The sequence below is a fragment of the Panthera leo genome, chromosome B1 (genome assembly GCF_018350215.1).
Source record: "Panthera leo isolate Ple1 chromosome B1, P.leo_Ple1_pat1.1, whole genome shotgun sequence".
Taxonomy (NCBI): Eukaryota; Metazoa; Chordata; class Mammalia; order Carnivora; family Felidae; genus Panthera; species Panthera leo.
In genome coordinates this window covers 45,645,922-45,670,051 of record NC_056682.1, presented here as the reverse complement: position 1 = coordinate 45,670,051, position 24,130 = coordinate 45,645,922, and the positions used below count along the sequence as shown (strand labels likewise).

At 39.8% G+C, this 24,130-nt stretch overlaps 1 protein-coding gene across 1 annotated transcript in view; it reads left to right on the top strand.

Annotated features, from left to right (window-relative positions):
* KCNU1 (potassium calcium-activated channel subfamily U member 1) overlaps positions 1–24,130 on the top strand; it is a 148,824-nt gene that overhangs the window by 10,753 nt on the left and 113,941 nt on the right. The window contains 7 exon segments of the mRNA XM_042936667.1: positions 10,494–10,555; positions 11,645–11,735; positions 13,541–13,652; positions 14,640–14,715; positions 15,909–15,984; positions 22,041–22,211; positions 23,327–23,418. Of these exon segments, the coding sequence (XP_042792601.1) occupies positions 10,494–10,555; positions 11,645–11,735; positions 13,541–13,652; positions 14,640–14,715; positions 15,909–15,984; positions 22,041–22,211; positions 23,327–23,418 (680 nt within the window).

The window sequence follows — 24,130 nt, the reverse complement described above, 5'->3', positions numbered from 1 at the left end:
CGACTTCAGCCAGGTCACGATCTCGCGGTCCGGTCCGTGAGTTCGAGCCCCGCGTCAGGCTCTGGGCTGATGGCTCGGAGCCTGGAGCCTGTTTCCGATTCTGTGTCTCCCTCTCTCTCTGCCCCTCCCCCGTTCATGCTCTGTCTCTCTCTGTCCCAAAAATAAATAAAAAACGTTGAGAAAAAAAAAAAAATTAAAAAAAAAAATAAAAGGAACATCCTCAAGCTGCAGGTTATTTCTCCACGTGGCAGAGGGCCCTGGGCTCTTCCTGGGGCCTCTACCCGCCCTCTACCAGCAGCGGTTTCAGGCCAGGGTGTGCCGCTGGCCTCCACCATCCCAGGTTGCTCATGCTTCCTTCTAATCACCTGCCTTGGTTGTGGAGAGCCGCCAGCAGCTGGCGCGACAGCTTCTCAGGCCCCCTTCCTCCGCTGAAGCTGCTTCTCCCAGCACGCCAGAACAGGAAGACGGGCCGCACTTGGGTCAGCTGCCCGCGCAGGGACCAGGTAGAAAAGGCCACCCTTGAGGATGGGGACCGCCCCCACAGGCTTGGGGATTTCCAGGATCTGGTGGAAGGCGGCCTAGGAGTTATGTTCAATGGTCAGCTGTACCTCTGCAGAAGCAGCGCGGCACAGCTCAATCTGCTCTCTTTGCACAGCTCCATCGTTAGGGTTCTGGCCAGTACTTGTTTCCTCGTGTTCGTCAGTTTACTGGTCACTGGGTCTCCCAGCACAGAGTTTATTTTCGCTGTTGGGCCACTTTGATGAGCTGAGTCTTCCTGCGCTGGACTCATACCTCCTCCTCAGTCAGCTTTGCCTAAGTTTTGCGATAATATTCCGCGTCCATCAGGGAAGCCCGGTATTTGAAACCACTACGTCTGCGCGCACCTTCCGGAGCCCAGCCTGGAAGCTGCAGGACGGCACTGCGCATGCAGGCCCGGGATCCCACCGCGCTTGCGCAGCCTGCCACGCAGCACGCACGCGCTCTGGGCCGGCCCAGTCTCTCCGGTTTTTTCGGTGGTATTTGTTTCACAAAAAATTTTCCGATGAGTTCTTTCTTAGCCATGTCTCATAGATTTTAGCAAGTAGCATTATGATTTTTATGAATGCCTAATTTGTCGTAAGTTGTTTGAAATTTTAATTTTGATTTGTTTGAGTCATCATCCATTTAGAGGAATGCTGTATGTATAAGCTTTTATTTCCTCGGGATAGAGTGGCTATCTTTTCCACTTTGGTAAAATTTATGGTCCAAGAATACTACTGCCTTTATGATTTCTGGCTTATGAAATTTATGGGGAAATGCACTGTCGCCTAGTGCATGTTCAATTTTTATTACTACTTAATGGACTTTTGAAAGAATATGTATTATGTTTGATATAGAAGCACTATTAATTGTGTTATATGTGTTTTCCATACCCCTTAATTATTTGCTGACTGAAAGGGACATGCCAAACATTTTTATTTATGATTTTGTAGTTTTATTGAATATCTTGTAGTTCTATCGAATATATTCATCTTGCATTTCTAACCCATTTTAAATTATATATTTTACATAATATCAATTAGTGCATAACATTATCTTTTAAGTCTTTGCTTTATTGTGCCTTTTATCTATATGAAATATTCATGGTTCTCACACTTAGTGTTTTGGGTTTTGTTTTGTTTTGTTTTTGGCTTGAATATTTTTGAATACTTTGCCTTCATTTTATTCATACTTGATTGGGATGTCTTTGCCCAGCTATCTGTCAGTCTTTTTCTCTAATTTCCTGTTAACTGTGTCTCTATAAATAACATGGAGCTGGATTTTTGTTCTCTTATTGATTTAAGAATCCATTTATTTGTTGATTTATCAGAGGAATTTAATTATTCTCCTTTATGGTAATTTGTTTTATTGGTCTTCATAATACTTAGAGATTGAATTTGCTACATAATAGAATATCTAAATATCAGTGGATTAAAAAAAACAAATGGTAGATAAGTTAGCAAAGAAAAGGAAAATGGGTGTTAGGCAGGTAAGAGCTCTGTCCCAGCCTTGGTTTCTTATCTTACTAGAGAGGCCAGAGATACCTCGTGACTGAATTTTGAGAGACCTGGACTCAGACACTTGCTCCTCCACTTCCTATTGTGTAATCCTGGGCAAATTAATTTTTCTAAATTAGATTTCAGTCATACAATATGAATAACCTCCTTTAAAGTGTTGTAGGGAGACGTATATGATAATAAATATAAACCATTCAGGGTATACTAAGCATTGACCATTGGCTGACATTTTTGTTTATTACATATTTTGTATAATTCCTTTTTTAATAGGATATCACGGACACACTAGGTTAAACCAAGTTCAGAACAGACTTCCCATTCTATATTTCCTCTGTGTATCTCCACATGTTTTTTATTTATATGAAATTTATTGTCAAATTGGTTTCCATACAACACCCAGTGCTCATCCCAACAGGTGCCCTCCTCAATGCCCATCACCCACTTTACCCTCCCTCCCACCCTCCATCAACCCTCAGTTTATTTTCAGTTTTTAAGATTCTCTTATGGTTTGCTCCTTCCCTCTCTGTAACTTTTTTTCCCCCTTCCCCTCCCCCATGGTCTTCTGTTAAGTTTCTCAGGATCCACATAAGAGTGAAAACATGTGGTATCTGTCTTTCTCTGTATGGCTTATTTCACTTAGCATCACACTCTCCAGTTCCATCCATGTTGCTACAAAAGGCCATATTTCATTCTTTCTCATTGCCAAGTAGTATTCCATTGTGTTTATAAACCACAACTTCTTTATCCATTCATCAGTTGATGGACATTTAGGCTCTTTCCATAATTTGTCTCAACATGTTTTATGTCTGTATCCTCCATGTGCAGGAGATCTTTGTTTTTTTCCACCATACCACCTGTCCTTCCTTCCAGAAATTGTGAATGAATCGGAACATTCAGTTCCAGATTGCTGTTGTGGCTTTTTGTTTGCTTGTTTTTAGCACTATACGTCTGGTAAGATTTTTTTTTTAATATTTGCTTTAGAGCTAAAAATTAACTTTACCAGTTTCATTAGGTACTTTTTTTTTTTAATGTAACATGTTTTATCTTTCTGAATGTTTTCTTTTTCTTGAGTGTTTCCCATTTTCATTTGCAAGGGAAAGTGTGGGTAGTATACTTTCATACCTTGAATGTCACACAGAAATAGTTTTTTCCTTGCTCTCGCGAGTGAACACCAGTTTTCTTGGGTGTAGGATTTTTGGCTTTCAGTCCTTTTTCCTAAAATTTCTATAAATGCTATTCCAGTATCTTCTAGCACTTAAGGCTGCCTGCTAGATACAAAGCTCAGGTCTCTCAGCTCCAAATCTACCCCGTGCCCTCTGCTCTGTGATGTGAGGCCAGGCCTCGGTTATTACATGTGTCCTTTGTCAGCTTGCTTGTGCTCATAGTTGAGCTCTGCCAACAAGGGTGTGAGAGGAGACAGAAAGCCTAGGGATGGATGTTTTGCATCTGTTTTTTCTCAGCCTCACTCAGGCAATAGCTTTTCACTCTGGTAGCAGTCCGTGGTTCTGGTTTCCAGTTTTTCCAACACTGCCAAAATCAGGCTCACATCATCTCCTCCTCAGAGGTGCCACCACCAGCCAGGCCAGCTAGGACCCCTCCTCCAAGGTCTGCAACTCAATTCCAAAGGGCACCTCTTTTAAGATCTAATGTTGATAATGCTGACCTCTTTTTCCTTTTTTGTTGGTAACTTTTTCAGTTAAGTTCTGTATTTTGAGATCATTGGCGAATCACATGCAGTTGAAAGAAATAAGATAGAGAGAGCCCAGTTACCCTTTACCCAATTTCCCCCAATGGTTGTATCTCACAAAACTACAGTGTAATGACAGCCAGGATATTGACATTGAGATAGGCAAGCTACAAAACATTTCCATAACAAAGATCCCTCATGTTTTTGGTTTTGTTTTTTGTTTTGTTTTGTTTTGTTTAGTTTTGTTTTTACAGCCAGATCCACTTCCTTCCCATCTTAACACTCTTCAACCATGGCAACCAACAGTCTGTCTTATATTTGTTACTTTTGTGATTTTTTTTGTGTGAGTTGATTCATCCTTTTATTTTTTATTTTTATTTTATTTAAATTCAAGTCAGTTAGCACACAGTGATACAGTATAGTCTTGGCTTCAGGAATAGAACCCAGTGATTCATCTCTTATATATGATACCCAGTGCTCATCCCCAAAAGTGCCTTCCTTAATGCACATCACTCATTTAACCCCTTTTTGTTGATCTCCCAGACAACCCTCAGGGTGCAGCTTCTTTCAGTTACTACCTCCCTATAACTCCCATATTGTCCTTCTACCTTTCCCATCCTCCGGTGCTGTTTATTAGATTTTTAGAATCCCACTAGGAACACTAATTGTAATTTGACCAAGTTTAATTACATGTTCTGTATTAGTGTTTTCATAGGAGGTCATTTCATCTCTTTCCTCTGCTTGATTCTCCTATTTTCTTACATTTCCCACATAACTGGCATTTTCTATTGTCTGCTAATACTCATTCATGAAGATTTAGAGATTCAGTGTCCCTCGTTTACTGTGTTGGCTGTTACTTGTGTTCTCTAGGTACACAAAACTATCTACCAAGTAAATTGGCGGTTTTAAGCCCCACTGTGGAAATCAGTCTCAATTTACTGTGAGTTTTCCCACATAGACAAACATGGGAGATCATGCTGTGGCCAGCAATTCTGCAAACAAGGCTTTCTCTGGAACAGGTCTCACATTTTTCTCTGACTGCTTTCCCGGATGCTTCTGGAAAAAAAATAGTGTTGCCGCTGCTAGCCAAGAGATTCCCCAGCAGTGATGGTGTGGCTTCAGAGTCTCCTCCAGGCCTCTCTGGCTTTGTGGCTTCATCTTTAGTCTGTGGGCTCAAGTGGAGGGCTTTCTACCCCACAAACAACCAATGCTTCCAGATTTTGCCCCTCCAACCCAAGAAAAATTTACACATCCCCTCGGAAATCCCTCCTAATATCTGTCTGACTCGGTGAACAGTGTTCACAAGATGTTAGCTCCCAGTGCCTACTTTTGGTTGGGTATACATTTTCCTGTTTGTTATATATTATTTCTGGATAATATTTTTTAGGTTTGTGGCATGAGGTTGGTATTTTTCTTAGTTTCAATGAAACTAACATTTTCTCTTTTGGGGTGGGAGGGGGGTTAATTTCTGCAGTTTAGAGGATTGTAAACATACGGCCTGCCGTCATCTTTCTGGAAGCTTTGCAATATATGATTTATACTTGAAAAATCACTAAAGAGATTTAGTGAAAGAGAAAAAAATCATGCGTAAAGACAAGAAAAAGATTTCGTGGAAGCTATTAATCATTATCAGTACCTAATATCCACTCCCAACATCTTTCCTGAGCCTCAGAATACATTTCTAACTGCTGTTAAACCCACAGACTTAGTAATATCTCCATCAACACCTAATGTAAATGTTAAAATGGAGCTTATAGTCAATGGTGAGACCCCAAGGAAATAGATGCCAGTAACTCCCAGGTATTAAATAAGCTGCAATATTGTCACTTACAAAGCTGTTGGAAGAAAACCATCTGAAGCTCTTGGCTCTTACCCAATGACATGTAAATTATGGTAAGTTAGTTCTTTATATGTTTTGGATACTAACCCTTTATCAGATATGTCATCTGCAGATATTTTCGCCCGTTATGCAGGTTGCCTTTTAGTTTTGTTGATTGTGTCCTTCACTGTGCAGAAACTTTATTTTCATGAATTCTTAATAGTTTATTTTTGCTTTTGTTTTCCTTGTTTCAGGAGACATACATGGTAAGAAGTTGCTATGGTTGATGTCAAAGAGTTACTACCTGTGTTCTGTGCTAGGATTTTGATGGTTTCAAGTCTCACATTTAGGTCTTTAATCCATTTTTAATTTATTTTTGTATATGATGAAAGAAAGGGTTCTAGTTTCATTCCTTGGCATGTTGCCGTCCAGTTTTCCCAACATCATTTGTTGAAGAGACTCTTTTTCCGTTGGATATTTTTTCCTGCTTTGTAAGAGGTTAATTGGCCACACAGTTGTGGGTTCATTGCTGGGTTTTCTGTTCTGTTCCATTGATCTCTGTGTGTACTTTTGTGTCCGTACCATACTGTTTTGATCACTACAACTTTGTAATATAACTTGAAGTCTGGAATTGTGATGTCTCCAGCTTTGCTTTTCTTTTCCAAGGTTTCTTTGGTTATTTGGGGGTCTTTTTTGGTTCCACACAAATTTGAGGATTGTTCATTTCTGCGAAAAATGCTGTTGCTCTTTTGATAGGGATTCCATTAAATGTGTAGATTTCTTTGGGTAGTATAGACATTTTAATAATATTTATTCTTCCAATCCATGAGCATGGAATATTTTTCCATTTCTTTGTGTTGTCTTTAATTTCTTTCATTAGTGTTTTATAGTTTTACTCAGTACAGGTCTTTCACCTCTGGTTAGGTTTATGCTTAGGTATTTTATTGTTTTGGGTGAAATTGAAATTATTATTGGTTCATTAATTTCTCTTTCTGCTGTTTCACTATTGGTGTATAGAAATGCAATAGATTTTTGTATGTTGATTTTGAATTCTGTGATTTCACTGAATTCATGTATGTATCAGTTTTGGCAGATTTTTGGTGGCATCTTTTGGGTTTTCTATATAGAATATCATGTTATCTATAAATAGTGAAAGTTTGACTTCTTTCTTGCCTATTTGGATGCCTTTTATTTCTTTTTGTTGTCTGATTGCTAGGACTTCCAGTACTATTTTAAATAACAGTGGTGAGAGTAGACATCTCTGTCTTATTCCTGACTGTAGAAGAAAAGCTTTCAGTTTTTCCCACTAAGGATGTTATTAACTGTGGGTTTTTCATATTTGGCCTTTATTGTGTTGAGGTATATTCCCTCTAAACCTAATTTGTTGAGGGTTGAACGGATGTTGTACTTTTTCAGATGCTTTTTCTGCATCTATTGAAATGATCATATGGTTCTTATCCCTTCTTTTATTAATGTGGTGAATCATGTTGATTGATTTGTAAATGTTGAACCACCCTTGCAACCCTGGAATAAATCCCTCTTGTTTTTAAATTTTTTTTTACTGTTTATTTATTTTTGAGAGACAGAGAGAGATAGACCACAAGCTGGGGAGGGGCAGAGAGAGAGGGAGACACAGAATCCCAAGCAGGCTCCAGGCTCTGAGCTGTCACAGAGCCGGACGTGGGGCTTGAATTCATGAACCGTGAGATCATGACCTGAGCTGGAGTCAGATGCTTAACCGACTGAGTCACCCAGGTGCCCCTGGAATAAATATCCTTTGATCATGGTAAATGATTTAAGGAATTTATAAAACTCAACACCTAAAAAGCAAATAATCCAATTAAAATGTGTAGAAGACATGAATAGACGTTTTTCCAAAGAAGACATCCAGATGACCAAGAGACACATTAAAAGATGCTCAACATCACTCATGATCAGGGAAATACAAATCAAAACTATAAAGAAATATCACCTCACACCTGTCAGAATGGCCAAAATCAACAACACAGGAAACAACAGGTGTTCGCAAGGGTGTGGAGAAAGGGGAACCCTCCTGCACTGTTGGTGGGAGTGCAAACTGGAGCAGCCACTCTGGAAAACAATATGGAGTTTCCTCAGAAAGTTGAAAATAGAACTACCATATGATTTAGCAATTGCGCTACTAGGTATTTACCCAAAGAATACTAATTCAGAGGGATATATGCAACCTGATGTTTATAGCAGCATTATCTACGATAGTCAAATTATGGAAACAGCCCAAGTGCCCATTGACTGATGAATGGATAAAGAAGGTGTATTGTATATATATACAATGGAATACTTGTCAGCCATAAAAAAGACTGAAATCTTGCCATTTGAAACAACGTGGATGGAGCTAGAGGGTATTATGTTAAGCATAATCAGTCGGAGAAAGACACTGTGTGAATTCACTCGTGGAATTTAAGAAACAAAATAGATGAGCAAAGGAAAAAGGGAGTCAGACCAAAAAACAAAAAAATTTTTTAATAAAGTGTATTTATTTATCTTGAGAGAGCGCAAGAGAGTGAGCACAAATGGGGAGAGGGGCAAAGAGAGAGAAGAGAGGGAAACCCAATCAGGCTCCACACTGTCAGCATAGAGCCCAACACAGGGCTTAAGCTCACAAACTTTTGAGATCATGACCTGAGCCCAAATCAAGAGTCAGATGTTTAATCTATTGAGTCACCCAGGTGCCCCACAAACTTTTAACTATAGAGAACAAACTGATGTTTACCAGAGGGAGATAGGTAGGGACATGGGTAAAATAGGTGACGGGGATTAAGGAGGACACTTGTGATGAGCACCAGGTGATGTATGGAAGTGTTGAATCAAGATATTGTACACTTGAAAACAGTATAAAAACTTTAAAAAGTTAGGGTAAGTTGGAAATAGCAGAGGATTTTTGGAACAAGTTCTGTTGTAGCAGAGGTATGGGAGTGCTTCCCTCTCACATCAAGCCTAAGGAAAGGCTTAAGAGGAACCACTCAGAATTTTCAGTTTGCATCTCTGGGAACTCTGAGGACACAGAGGACTGACATCTGGTTCGTTTGTGGAGAGGCGCTGTTGTTGGGCTAGCTGCTCTATGGAGAAGTTGTCACACTGAAGATAGTTTGTCCTTTTACTATTTGTTGGGACAAAGAATGCTTGAGCTGTTCCACCTGCCAGATAGGGGTCACATGTGAGAGTCTTCTCTTGCCTGCTCAACTAGGCATCTGGAGGGGTAGGGGTTCCAGCAAAATAAAGGCATGTGAGATGTACTGAGAAAAGAATTGTGAGCAACCAGTTCAAGAACATGCTTCCACCCAATTTAAGGGAATCGCAAAGGGGACCCTTAGTGATTAAGTATTATCCAGACTGCAACCCTTTCTGCCCTTTCCCTTTGCATTTCTGATCCCCTTTATTTTCTTTAACTTTATTTTCTTAGCATGTAACTTCTAACATACCATGTAAGTTACAGATTAGTCATCTTTTTTTTTTTTAAAATGTTTATTTCTGAGACAGAGACAGAGCATTAGTGGGGGAGGGGCAGAGAGAGGGAGACACAGAATCAGAAGCAGGCTCCAGGCTCCGAGCTGTCAGCACAGGGCCCGACATGGGGCTTGAACTCACAGACCACAAGATCATGACCTGAGCCGAAGTCGGAAGCTCAACCGACTGAGCCACCCAGGCGCCCCGTAGTCATCTTTGTATTTTCTAGATGCTAAGATCCAAAAAGGCAGGGATCTTTGTACATGTTGTTCACTGATAGTTCCCAATCACCAGAATGATATTTGGGTCATGATAGGTACTAAAAATATATATATATATATTTGCCTAATTTGAATATGAATTGAATTGGTATCTCCAAAGAGCAATGGAATAGCCCATGCAAGTAAATATTAAACACCTCCCCTTCCCAGACCCCCAGGGTGAGAGCATAGTGATCTAACAGCAGTCAAGTCCAGCGTTTCCTTCTCTGATCTCCCTTGTCTGTTCATTCTCTAACCTTGACCTACAATTCTGGAGAGGCTGGAGGTGGCTTAGTCAGTGTGCAACTAGAAACAAAAACTCAAAAAGGGTTAATAGGGAGGAGACTGACCTTTTTCCCAGTACAGGTAACCTGCCCAAGGAACACCTGAGCTGGAAGGGAGTAAAGCTTTAATTGTAACTAAAATTCAGTTTTACTATTAGTATTACTAATAATATACTGGACTGAACATAAAAAAAAAAGAATGGCTGGAAAACTGTAAATGACTGGAGGAATGTTTAGTTACCTAAAGTTGACCTGAAAAGTCATGGAGGCTGCAAAAGGTTTCATCCAAATGCCTTGAGGGTTTGGAATGGGAAAACTTCTGATAACATTCCACCAGCTCTGCTTCTTCCATAAACCAGGCACATTCGCATGTTAAACGCACTCATATTCTTTTCCTCATTTACAGCACATTCCCTCCTGTCAAAATCCTGACCATCCTTTTACATGGACATGTTGGGACTGTTTCTTCTCCAGTATCACAGACATTTCAAGTCCACAGTTTATGTCCAATAGCCCTCATTTCCAGCATGTAATAAAGTGCCTGACACATTTAAAGCACTTAATAAATGTTTGATGAGTGAAGAAATGAATAAACGATGGGACTTCTTGAGATCAGAAAGCTTTATGAGCGGTAGGAGGGACAAACTTTATTCTAAAGTATATAGGAATGAAAATTACATAAGTAAAATGAGTGAGTGTGTGTCATTTATTGAAGACCTAGTAAAGGTCCAATCAGTTTCTCTTGAGTGAAAGAATGAATGAATTAATTCATGCATGCATGCATGCTAACATAAATGAATGTGTGAAAAATGCTGCATATATAGGCAAGGTTAAAAGAGTAAACACAATTTTGTTGGTTTATTTATTCATCTATATATCAATACAATTATTTGGTCCTTGGTTTTGTTTTTTTTTTTCCAGATGATCCTTGTATTTGTACTAAGCATTGGGTCTCTCATAATCTATTTCATCAACTCTTCTGAGTGAGTAAAATCCCCAGTCATCCTTGTCTTCTGTGTCATTAGGTTGCCAGCTAATTTGGAATTTTCTGCCGGGAATAATGTTTAATATGCTTTCAGGCATACACACATATAAACTCATTAAAAAAAGGGTGAGTATTCCCCCCATGAAGCACTAAATCTAGTTTCACCAGAAAATGCATGAGTTTCCCCTGTATCCTGTCATTGTGCATTGCTACGGGCTGTGGTGCTGTATACACATCTATTTTAGAGTCTCTGAGACTAGAAGCCTCCAGCTGTGGTCTCCACCCTTGGACCACTCCTGAGGGTGTTCTGTGTCTTTGGAATCCTTAAGTGTCGAAACAGAATCTTTATAGTTGTTTCAGGGTTTGTCATAGGTTTCAAACAACTTTGGATGGGTTTGAAGATGGAACATGCTAGATCTCACCTGGGATAAAGGAGCAAGTTATTGTCTGCTCTTCTCTGAAGCCATTCTCATCTTCTATACCCAAGTTAGAATGGTTTCTTGGACACAGCCTAATCTAATCTGAGCTCCACGCTGATCAGCTGGGAATTACACTGGATTTCTAGCTGAAGTAAAATTGGTATTATGGGGCCACAGAAGTCAGGCAATTTTGGAAATGCTAGGGAAACTAGTAGTCTTTGCTTTGTGAACTCCTTACTGACCTTTTAGGAAATTTTCTTTACATTTGGGTTCATATCAGTCCATTTGACTTAGTGTAGGTCTGTATGAGAAGGGCACAGATGTCAAAATGTCCTGGCTGGGCAGATAGTTTTGCAAACCAAGAGGAGCCACATAATCTCTGTGCATCTGAATCCTCATCGATAAAACAGAAATAGAACCAATAAACTCTATGAAAGGACGAACAGGTAATTGTCCTGTTATTTTCAGCTCCACATGCAGTCCTGTGGTTTTGTTTGTGCATACCTTTCCTCCCAAGGGAAAAGTAATTTCCTTAAAATGTGAACGTAAGTGTCTTGCATTAACCATTCATGGTGAATAAATAGAACATTGCCTACTCTTTATTTGGTCTTCTATAGTAAAACTTTTAAAATGTACATCTGTATAAATGGTTCTTATTTCTTTTCCAGCCCTGTTGGAAGCTGTTCTTCATACCAAGACAAAACGATCCCTATTGATTTGACTTTCAATGTGTTCTTTAGTTTCTATTTTGGGTTGAGAGTAAGTATCTATGGAAAGTGGGAGGAAACAAATGAACACAACAGGTGCAATGTAAAGAGGTCTTTATGTGCCTTAGTTGTACAATCTGCCTCTGTTTTCAGGCTCTACAGCTAGAGGGTGTGTGCCCTAACCTGTCCAATGTATAAAGAGACATGAAAACTCTCCCTTGCACTTAACACTGTATCTAGGCCAAAAATTCTGGTGCAAATGAAAATGATTCCTTTGGATACCCTGTCACACTGTCCTCCTTATTGGCTTCCCAACCTACCACTGAGAAAGCTTTACTAATAATCACAAGCTAGGAAACCTGAGGAACAGCCTCTGAAATGTCATTGGCTCAACCGATTCCACTGATGGGACATGTGCCATATAATTGTATAAAATACTTTAATACCTTTGTTTCATTTTTGTTACACTCATCTATTAAATAGTTCTATCATTCCATAGGCATTTATTGAGGATCCATCATAGGTCTAGATTTCAATGTATTTATCCATCACATGTTTATGGGAGACTATATATATATATGTGTGTGTGTGTGTGTATATATGTGTGTGTGTGTGTATATATATACACACACACACACATATATCTGTATTTTTATGACCTTCCTTCAAAACTTAACTCTGACCACACTGACCATCAAAATCTTTTTATAGTAATTTATCCCTCTATATATGCTTGCTTTCTTAATCCAAATAGGGAAGCTCATAGACACAGGTCTTGGCCAGCCAAACTTCTAGAAAGTTGTACTTTTTCCATTAAGGGCCATTTTAAATCATGTATCTTTGTTCACAAGTAGGAGGCTTTAGAGGCATCTGGGTGGCTCAGTTGGTTAAGCATCTGACTTCAGCTCACGTCATGATCTTGCTGTTCATGAGTTCAAACCCTGCATCAGGCTCTGTGCTGACAGCTTTGGAGCCTGCAGCCTGCTTCAGATTCAGTGTCTCCCTCTTCTCTGCCCATCCCCCACTCACACTCTGTCTCTGTCTCTCAAAAATGAATACATGTTAAAAAAAATTTTAGGAGCGCCTGGGTGGCTCAGTCGGTTAAGCGGCCGACTTCGGCTCAGGTCATGATCTCGCGGTCAGTGAGTTCAAGCCCCGCGTCAGGCTCTGTGCTGACAGCTCAGAGCCTGGAGCCTGTTTCAGATTCTGTGTCTCCCTCTCTCCGACCCTCCCCCATTCATGCTTTCTCTGTCTCAAAAATAAATAAACGTTAAAAAAATTTTTTTAAAAGAGGCATTATATAATTATATCAGAAAGCTCTAAGAGCATCAATAGGTTCAAAGTGTTTATTCTGATGTGTAAGTGTTAAGATCTGGTGAGTAAAATGGGTTCATGTTCATTTACTGAACACCCATTAAAGGAAGTTCTTTGTAAAAAAAAAAAAATTAGAGTTTATTTATTTATTTTGAGAGAGAGGGAGAGAGACTGAGAAGGAGAGGGGCAGAAAGAGGGAGAGTGAGAATCCCAGGCAGGCTCCATGCTGTCAGCTCAGAGCCAGATGCGGGCTATGAGATCATGACCTAAGCCGAAACCCAAGAGTCCTGCTTAACCGACTGAGCCACCCAGGTGCCCCTGAAGGTACAGTCTTTATGTAAATACATATTTATCTACATGTCTATACTAATATATATTCAAGTATATAGCTATCTGAGTACATATGCGTGTGTATGTATAGGTATGTAATAGATTGAGATCAAAGCGTCCGTTGAGTGAGATGAATTAATAAAGCCACTGGTATGTTCATTTTTAAATTCTCGAGGGTAACAGAATATGGAGTCTTTTGTTTCCATTTCATAGTTTGTGGCAGCGGATGACAAGATCAAGTTTTGGTTGGAGATGAATTCAATTGTAGACATCTTTACCATTCCACCAACCTTTATTTCTTATTATTTGAAGAGTAACTGGCTAGGTAAGTGCATTGTGGGAATCAGGTGTAGTCTCTCAAAAATAAATAAATAAATTTAAGTCTTCCACTTTCACTCATAAGTATCCTTCATTTCCATTTTTTAAATGGCCTAAATGCCATTTAAAACCATTTTTCACCATGATTATATGATTTTGTAATATATTTTTAAAACCTGTTTTTTTTTTTAAACCTCAGTACCTGGTAACGTACCTGATGCACAGTAGGTGACACTGGTTATTTATTGTTTGTGGACTGATTCATCCACTGTCTGAGAGGCAAGGTCCAAACCCCCCGTCCCCCTGAGGCACCTATATGCTAGAATCCCATGTGGACTGGAAGAGATGAAAAGTCTCCACTGGTCTCTCAAAGCAATAAATCATCATATCCAGACAGGCTGTGACATGTTATATATCTATCTAACTGCTTACTTTGTCTTTATGGGCAGTGCATGGACATTAAGTGGCTTCTATCAGTTTTTATGGAATTTTATATTATTATTTATTACCTATCAAATATTCCTTGCTGTTGGAATTATCAAACTACGTAAAGTAAAATATCATGGGAAAGCTGAGGAACAGACCATAGAGATTCTATAATCAGGAGTTTAAGTGGTTAATAACTAATTTACTGTCTGTTCTAAAGAGGAATTCTATAGGGTGAAATGTGAGTAGTGCTTATTATATGCGAGGCCTGCTCCCACATGCTTTCTATGATTAGTTCAACAGCCCTATGGGCTAGGTACTTTTAATTCCCATTTTGTAGATGAGGAACTAGAGACATGAAGGGAATTGCTTTAGATTACAACAGCTGTTAAGTGTTAGGGCCAGGATCTGAACTAGAGCTCATGCCCTTAAACCCGTGGCCTTACATTGTATGTGAGCATCTCAGAGATAGAAAGAAGGTAAGTGGTCCCGATTGTGTTACAACCCTGACTACTTCCGGAAGTGACCCTCTTCTTTTGGCAGATTTGTCCTTTTGATTGCTTTGTAGGTTTAAGGTTCTTAAGAGCTTTGCGGCTGCTAGAGCTCCCTCAAATCTTGCAAATTCTCCAAGCCATCAGAACCAGGTAAATGCTAGCCCTGCCGTAAGTCCTGCTTGCTTGCTGATTTGGATTAGGAAATTAAAAATGTAAACTGAACCTTCAGTTCCTTTCCCATCGGAATTTCAGTGTAAACCCCATGAAATCCCTTAGCTCCTAAGATATTATTCATCCCCTTACTCCTGTTGTATTAATATCACATGCTGACTAGGAAGTTGACAATCATTTGAGTCTGTTTTGTAGAGCTACATTGTGTAAGTCCATTTAGACTTTAATTCTGCCTCCTCCCCCCCAAAAAATTAAAATGAAAGCAATCCAAAGGTTTTGGTTCTATATACTTGCTATCATGAATCACGTCTCTTCTATCTAGGAATGTGAGACAGTTTTTCTGACCGTGAGGCACCCAGTAGCAGCAATGAAATCGCTTACAAAAATAGAGCTGCCTAAATGTCTCAAAAAAAAAATTGCAAACTACCTTTGAGCAGAAATACTTCTAAAGTGTTATGCAGTTTGGTTTAATGTTACCCACTGAAAATCTTCATGCTTCTATGTTCTCCCCAGAAACATCAAATTTTATAGGCCAGGTGATTTCGCTGCTAGGCGTTCGTGCATCATGGAGCAGTTGGGATTAGAAAGGGCTGTTCTTGTGTAACAGGTAACCCTACCTGAAAACCACAGAGATTTCAGCTAAACTCTAGAACTTTACTTAGGACATAGGAGCTTGTCCAATCCTTTTCACTGAAAGAGCCTGGTATGAGTTTAGCGAGACATTTCTGTGATCTACTCAAAATTCCATTTTGCAGACCCATTCTCTGGATTCCCAGGACACTGCACTTTGTACTGTTACTTTAGACAATGTGGCAATCTATTAAATTTAGTTTAAGATGATACATATATATTTGTAAAAACAATATAATATCAGGCTGGTGGATAGCATAGCAAAGTGTAAAATTTTTGAACAAGCGTGTGTGACTGGGTATGTTCAGAACTGGGCATCTCAGACTCTAATGTGCATATGAATCAAACAGAGGATCCCTACAACAATGCAGATCTGTAGATCAGGGGTGGGGGCTGGGATCCTGCATTTCTAATAATGCTCCCAGGTAAGCGCACCATTGCTTCTGGCCCATGAACCACACTTAGAATAGTCGGATTTTAGAGGACTTGTGTTGTTCTGGAATCTGTCTGAACCCAAAAACTTTTTGTCTTTCTTCCTCTAGCAGTTCAGTGAAGTTTTCCAAACTGTTATCAATAGTCCTCAGTACCTGGTTCACTGCTGCAGGATTCATTCATCTGGTAAGCATTTTCTCAAACTCTCAAGTGTTTCTGGTCAGCATGAACATCTTTCCTTTAAAAAATGCAGGCAGACCTTCTGAACTCCTGTCTCTTTCACTGTAACCAGTGTGCAGTTTATCTTTTTACCTCCCCTTTCTTGGTCTTCTGCACTCCCATATTCTCCACAAATACGTGTTTCCTGCACTCAAGGTATCTATGTTCCTTCCTTCAACATTCAAAACTTGCTCTTAAGAAAGGATCTAATAAGCTTACACTTCAAAATTATAAGCAGTAGGTGAACCTTATTGTTGTATCTTCATAGGAGTCTCAGCATTTAAAAAAAAAAGTCAAAGAAATGAAAGCAGTGAGAACTGTCACACTTATGAACTAGGAGAGCTGTGAGAGACAAATTGCTAGGTTACAAAGGGGAGCTTTAGGGCTTTCTCAGTTCTCCCGAAATCCATCTGCATATATAGCTGCCTCCTTTGCCTGTAGGAAAGGCTCATTTTTTTTTAAAGTTTTTAAAAATTTATTTATTTTTGAGAGAGAGAGAGAGAGAGAGAGAGAGAGACAGCTTGAGTGGGGGAGGGGCAGAGAGAGAAACAGAATCCCAAGTAGGCTCCAGGCTCTGAGCCATCAGCACAGAGCCTGATGCGGGCCTAGAACTCATGAGCTGTGAGATCATGACCTGAGCTGAAGTCGGATGCTTAACCGACTGAGCCACACAGTCATCCCAGGTGCCCTGAGGCTCCTTCTTATCTCACATAATCAGAGTTATAATAAATGGATTTCAACAATAAGGAACAAACTCTTGGACTTCATTGCTTGAGGACAGTTGAGGAGCAGTCATTGAAAATGCAGAAATTGAAATAGGATGTTGAAAGCAAAGGTCTTTGAGAAAAGGAAACAAAACAAAAAGCACAGCAGGAGTCTTTTTCACTTGAGTCCTCTCAAAATTAATTAAAGCATTAATGGCAAAACGGAAAAAGAATTTTAAAGTTACCATCTTCAGCTGATCAAGAAAAATGCCAAACACCAAATGTAAACCATGATCCGAGCCTTCAAAAAATCTGAAACCAGCCACATCCCTCCTCCATCCTCAAGCAGGAGAGAAATTTCCTTGAAAGAAGATCACAGTAGTACAAGTGGATCCCTGGCTCTAGAGGGTTGCACCTAGGTGCATGGGCCCGCCATGGGAGCAGCAGTCATCAGTGTCTTTTTGGAGACCTGCTGGCCATCACAGAATGGTAGGCAAGAGTGCTCAAGGAGAAACTTTTTTGTCATCAATAGCAGTTCCCCATGAAGGGCTCTTAGGCTGAATGTGGCCTATAGACCTATTTTGTCTGACCTAATTATGTTTGTATTTTCTGTTCTAATTTTTTATTGCTTTCTAACTTTTACAGAGAGCTCACATAAAATCCCAGATTTCTGGATTCTTTGGGAAAACACAAAGTTTCGCAATCCAGTCTCTCAAGGCCACTACCAGTCCTAGTTGTAGACTTGATGCTCTCTGTTAACAGCATGTGCTCTTGAGTTGGACACAGCCAGGCTCACTTGAATCAAAGTCTGTTGCTTAACCCTTCTAAGCATGTGAACCTTGCTAGTCACCCAGGTGAGGAGACCTCCAGCAAGGATATATGCAGAGAAAGAAGAAGCAACCAGATGGCTTGTGACTTAAGGGGATCCACTGTGAGTCACCCCAATGTCTGGAATGTTGATAGCCTAGAAGAGCTATATCCCAGAGCGTAGAAAATGGCAGATTTGCTTGGGAGGATATTTGAAATGACAAACCAAAATAAAAACTATAATTGTCCCAACTCACCAGCTGCACATATAACTACTGGCCTTCACCTAAAAGTTGATACCCTCAGGGCACCTGGGTGGCTCACTCGGTTAAGCGTCCGACTTCGGCTTAGGTCATGATCTCGTGGTTTGTGAGTTTGAGCCCCGCGTCGGGCTCTGTGCTGACAGCTCAGAGCCTGGAGCCTGCTTCAGATTCTGTGTCTCCCTCTCTCTCTACCCCTCCCCCACTCACACTCGGTCTCTCACTCCTCCAAAAATAAATAAACATTAAAGAAAAATTTTTTAAATTTGATACCCTCAAAAGGTGAGTGTTAACCAGAAGTAATCAAGAATTCTGCCAAAAATAACAAGGGGGTATAGTGGAGAAAATAGAGAAAAGAGAGAAAAGAAGAAAAGAGAGACATCAGCATAACAACAGTTACTTAATATAACACTTAAAAGAACAATAATTACAAGATAATTTGTCCAAGGAAACGGAGAAGAAAAAAAAATCCATATTTGAGAAAAAATGCAAATAAAAGGGTTTTAAAAACTAAAAATACTAATTCAAACAAAATATATAAGGTTTTAAATAAAAGACTATTAAACAGTAGCAGGAGTTGGAAAACAGGCTGAATGATATCAGAGAAAAAGAAGAATGATATCAGAGGAAAAAGTATTACAGAGCTGAAAATGACATTAGAGGAAACCAAAATGTAATCAAAGGGAACACAAACATGCTCAGGAACATAGTGGACAGGATTGCAGCAATGTGACATGGAAAAGAACAAAGGCATTCCAGCAACGTCAACTGAACATACTCTAAAATTAGTGTTCCTAGAGCAAAGGACAAGACAGGTGACACCAGAAGAAGTCACCAAAATAAAGTCTTGAATCTGTGGGTTAAAAAAAAATTAATGTTTATTTTTGAGAGAGACAGAGACAGAGCATGAGTGGGGGAGGAACAGAGAGAGGGAGACAGAGCCCCCGAAGCAGGCTCCAGACTCCGAGCCCACAGCCGGATGCAGGGCTCAAACTCACAAACTGTGAGATATGACCTGAACTGAAATTGGATGCTTAACCAACAGAGCCACCCAGGCACCCCTTAAATCTGTGGGTTAAAGGGTATATCATGTCCCAGTGTTGCAGGATTCTTTAGCTCAATACCCAGGGAAACTTGTCTTGCCACTTCGAAGAATGAAGAGGAGAACACAGAATAAAATGAGCAGCAGGCAAAAGTTTTTATTAAAAAGTAAGAATAGTGGAAGCAAGGATTGTACAAAAGCTCTCTTTGAAGATAAGGGGCACATGAAAGTGAATGCCCCAGATGATAGGCAAGGGACTTTATTTTATAGGGTTTTGGCCCATTCCTTTTTCTTTGTTCCCTTTGTTTCTTTTTAGGTTCTTTTTTTTTTTTATTGGTCTGATAACTATAAATGCAGACTTGTTTATTCCTGAGGGGAACCTGGGGCAGGAGTAGGTGGTGCTTGTTACATTTATAAGGAAAACTTTGTGTCTGAGAGAGGTTTCCTCATGGTCAGGCCCCAGGAGAGATTTTTCCGAGGTAGTTTTTCTCATGGGTAGATGTTCCTAGCATTCTTTTCAAATATGTGGTTTGCTCGCTCCCAGGGACCTTCAAGCCCTAGCCTCTCCCTTTCTGCCTACTGAATCCTATCTTTCCCTATCATACCAGGAAAAATGACACAAATTATTTATTCCAACCATATTATGGAGCAGTTTACTGATTTTCAAGGATAAGGAGAGAATCCAAGCAGAACCAAGCAAAGTCTATAAAAGGGGGAGAAATGAAACTCGCCTCCAATTTGTCAATGTCCATCGTTACCAGAAGGTGATAGAGTAGGGTCTGCAAAGTTGGTGTGAAAGTATAAGCTATCCTGTCATTTTAAATATTCAAGAGAAAATAGTACCCAGGAGTCCCTTTTAAAAGCATATCTCAAGGGGCGCCTGGGTGGCTCAGTTGATCAAGTGTCTGACTCTTGGTTTCAGCTCAGGCCATGATCTTGCAGTTCGTGTGATTGAGCCCCACGTTGGGCTCTGCGCTGGCAATGTGGAGCCTGCTTGGGATTCTCGCTCTCTACCCCCCTCTGCCCCTCTCCTGCTTGTATGTGCATGTGCTCTCTCTCAAAATAAAAATAAATAAACTTAAAAAATAAGTACCTTGATGGTAAAATCCAGCCATATAGGAGATGAATCAAAACTAGGAACTCAGGAATGAGGAAACCATGATATAAAGTAATGGTGGGGATTATTGAATGAATTAAAAACAGCGCTAAGGCATAGCCAAAGGCGTTATGGCTACAGACTAGGGCACACATGTACCATGTAAAGATAACATAACTTGTGTGAGTGATGGCAAGGTAAGAGGAGAGGGGGGATCCCCCTAGCGTCCTCCATAGCATTTCTTATCTGAAGTTGAACGATGTCAAGCTTGAAACATAAAATTTCAGTTCTGAAATATGAAGTTAAAAATAGATGATAACTCAGTATCTTAACATTGGTCCAAAATCCTTTACCTTAACTTTATCTTATCTCCCATCTGGGTCTCTGCTCACATGGTTTTGGAGGAAGAGCAGAGTGGACAAGGGAGCCAGCAGCAGGCCACCAACTCTTGGAGAGTGCTGGGAGGGAGGGAGGGAAGAGGTTTGAAACACTAAATACCCCCAAAGAGAGTGAGCTGAACCTTAAAAATGTTACTTAATTTATTGTGAGGGAGAATTCCAGGTTGCAATAAACTTAGTTTTAGTTTATACAACAGGTTGTACCAAGATATGATCTAATCCCTGTGCTATGATGCTGTTAACAGACACTATGGGGTTTCAGCTTAAAACTGTCTCAGGCAACTCTTTTAATCCTGAGGGAATATATATGACATAATCTGTGTGTTTTAAACTGGTTTTCTTAGAATGTACTAGTCTCAGACAACAGTGAAGACTCCAGAAGTTAGTGGAAGGAGATTAGTAGACTTTGCAACAAAACCCTCTGCCAGCTTTGGGAGTTAAGTGTACATGTATGATCCCTTTCTTATTTTGGAATAGGGTATTATAAGGAGTCCATACTCTTAACCTACTCCTCAAACTTAAGAAAAGGTCACTTTTAAAAAGTGGTCAAATACCTGAGCGAACTATGTTATTTCTAATTTCTATTTCAGTTCTTTTTCTTTTTTTTTTTCAGAATTTTTTTTAACATTTATTTATTTTTGAGAAGAGAGAGACACAGCATGAGCAGGGGAGGAGAGAGAAAGAGGGAGGCACAGAATCTGAAACAGGCTCCAGGCTCTGAGCTGTCAGCACAGAGCCCGACATGGGGTTCAGACTCCCGGACTGTGAGGTCATGACCTGAGCCAAAGTCGGATGCTCAACCAACTGAGCCACCCAGGCGCCCCTCTATTTCAGTTCTTAACAACAAAACAAAAAAACCTACTTTTCCAGGCATCTCTAACATCTTAACATTTTTGCTCTAAATAGAAATGGAAAACATCCAAGAAATATGTAAGATATTTGGGAAAAAATGTCAAAAAATGGAAAAAGAAAGGAAAGTTGTATACATTATATAATTGTCATTTATAACATATAATAATATATGACATATCATATATTTATAAGTTTATATATACCACAAATACATAGTGCCATTGCCTAAGTTACTCATTTTAATATAAAAGGGTAATCTAATGAGTTTAATTTTCTTAAAATGTGAAGACTTAGGGAGAAATCAGAGGAAATATTCTTCAGAGTTTTTTTTTTAATCATGGAAAAAAAATTTATTTTTTTTTGGCAGGGAGTGGCGGTGGGGAATAATGTGGAAAATTTGTTTGCTTTTTCTTAGACACTAGCCTTCATTCTCTTAAGCACATTGAAGTGAAGTGCTCATGTAAGTGCTTCCTTTTCAATAATAACCCTGAGCTACTGGTAAATAAGAATAAATAATAATTGCTCGATTTCAGAACCTGGCTTATCTGAGTCTCATGGCTCTAGAATGCAATGACTTGCCCAAATGAAAGGAAAGAGATACAGGCAGCCAGTACCCCTGGGGAGCTCTCCAAATGTGGGCCCAAGCTACATCCTCCCTCAGAGTTCAGCAGTAATCACAGTGAAGAAAACAAGACTTCACGATCTCTACACACACTTTGAAAACCCTTTAACACAGGCTAGGAATCATTAATACTTCATTTGGATTGAATTAAGTGAAACTAAGCCAATGTTTTTCCTATTCTTTATAAACATTCCGTTGGATTCCATTCAGAGACCTTTCCTGAATCTCCTCTTTTTGAACAGGTGGAAAATTCTGGTGATCCCTGGCTCAAAGGTAGAAATTCACAGAACATATCATATTTTGAATCTATTTACCTGGTCATGGCAACAACGTCAACTGTTGGCTTTGGAGATGTGGTAGCCAAGACATCCCTAGGACGGACCTTCATCATGTTTTTCACCCTGGGGAGTTTGGTGAAGAATATTTTTAATATCTTTGAATATAGCTACATTAACCCAACACATGTAGTTAATGGTGATAAATAAAGCAATACAGGTTTGAGAGTGAATGTTGCATTATTCAGAGCAAGTGTGAAATGATAATGGAAAGATACTTAGATCCCATGTTTTCCAAACTGCATCCTCTGGAGCACGTGCTTCAATTGCATGATTGCCAAAGATGAGGATGGCAGACAAAGGAGAGCAGACTTTATTTATGAGTCTGCATTGAATTGAGCAATCCTATATTCCTTTACCTCTTGCCCATCAGACTGAAGTCTTTCTTCCAATGAGGAAGGGCATTTGAGATTTGATTTGAATGAGCCAAATGAGTAACTCTCTCTGAACTAGCATTCTACTTCATATATGTGAACATCTGTGCTTGGTTCAAGAGTGTATCATGGACAAAGGAAACCTCTTTTAGTTACTTTAACTTCAGCTCCTTAAAAACTGGTAACAGAGTTCTCCCCTCCACCTTTCTGATATTCCCCTGTCCATATTATTACATCCCCTCATTTCAGTCATTTCCCCTAAACCTCTCTCTGTCCCACATGTTTTATTTTTTTTCTAAGCCTCACATAGTATCACATCAGAAGAGTCAGAAGTGCAGTTAGTTGTGACTAGAGGACAAAAGGGACAGGAAGTGTGCCTTACCACTTGTCTTTGCTTTCATAATTTGGAATGCTGCAAAGCATTTTATTTGATTTAAACCAAATCCAAAGGTCAAGGAAGAAAAACGGCCTGCCTTTTGAAATACAGTTCACAGATAAGAGAAAGTCTTATGCACCTTCTTTCTCTTTTATAATCTCAGAATTTTAGAATGTCCTTGAAAACAATGAGATCTGGGGGTGCCCGGGTGGCTCAGTCCATTAAGCATCCAACTTCAGCTCAGGTCATGACCTCACACAGTTCATGGGTTCGAGCCCCTCATTGGGCTCTATGCTGACAGCTCAGAGCCTGGAGCCTGCTTCAGATTCTGTGACTCCCTCTCTCCCTGCCCTGCTCGTGCACGCTCGCTCTCTCTCTCTCTCTCTCTCAAAAACAAACATTAAAAAAATGAAATCTAAGATTTTATTTGCTGATCATTTTAGATCCTATTTGCGAACTATGTCCCTGAAATGGTGGAAATTTTTGCTAACAAGAGGAAATACACCAGTCCCTATGAGGTGGTCAAAGGGAAGAAGTAAGTAGCTTTCAAGCATAATTTCTGCAGTTTGAGAAATTCTACTAGTCACATATCTCTTTAAAAATGCCTGTTGCTTGGCCTAAAGTGAATATATTGGCAAGGTCCTTCATTTACTGAAGAGGGTTGTGCTAAAATAAATACCATAAGAAGATATTTGGTACTTGATTAAAAACAACTATGTAGGGGGCGCCTGGGTGGCTCAGTCGGTTAAGCGTCCGACTTCAGCTCAGGTCACGATCTCACGGTCCGTGAGTTGGAGCCCCGCGTCGGGCTCTGGGCTGATGGCTCAGAGCCTGGAGCCTGCTTCCAATTCTGTGTCTCCCTCTCTCTCTGCCCCTCCCCCGATCATGCTCTCTTTCTGTCTCAAAAATAAATAAATGTTAAAAAAAATTAAAAAAAAAAAAACAACTATGTAGATGCTGGTAAGAGCAGTAAAACAACTAAAATGACAGATAATATTATCATTCCCTATCAAATATTAAGTGTGGCAATATTTCTGCATCCCTCATCACTGTGCTTTTAACATCTATTACTGTTCTGTTCATTTTAATCATGTGGTTAACTTACGGCTAATTTCACATAATGGATCAAATTACAGCCGCAGTTCAAATTTAAAATAATTACTTCGACTCTGTGGTCTCAGCCAAAATTCCACTAACATCATATGGGGGCTCATTCACAGGCAGAGGTTTGCTGGAGTGAAGAGAAA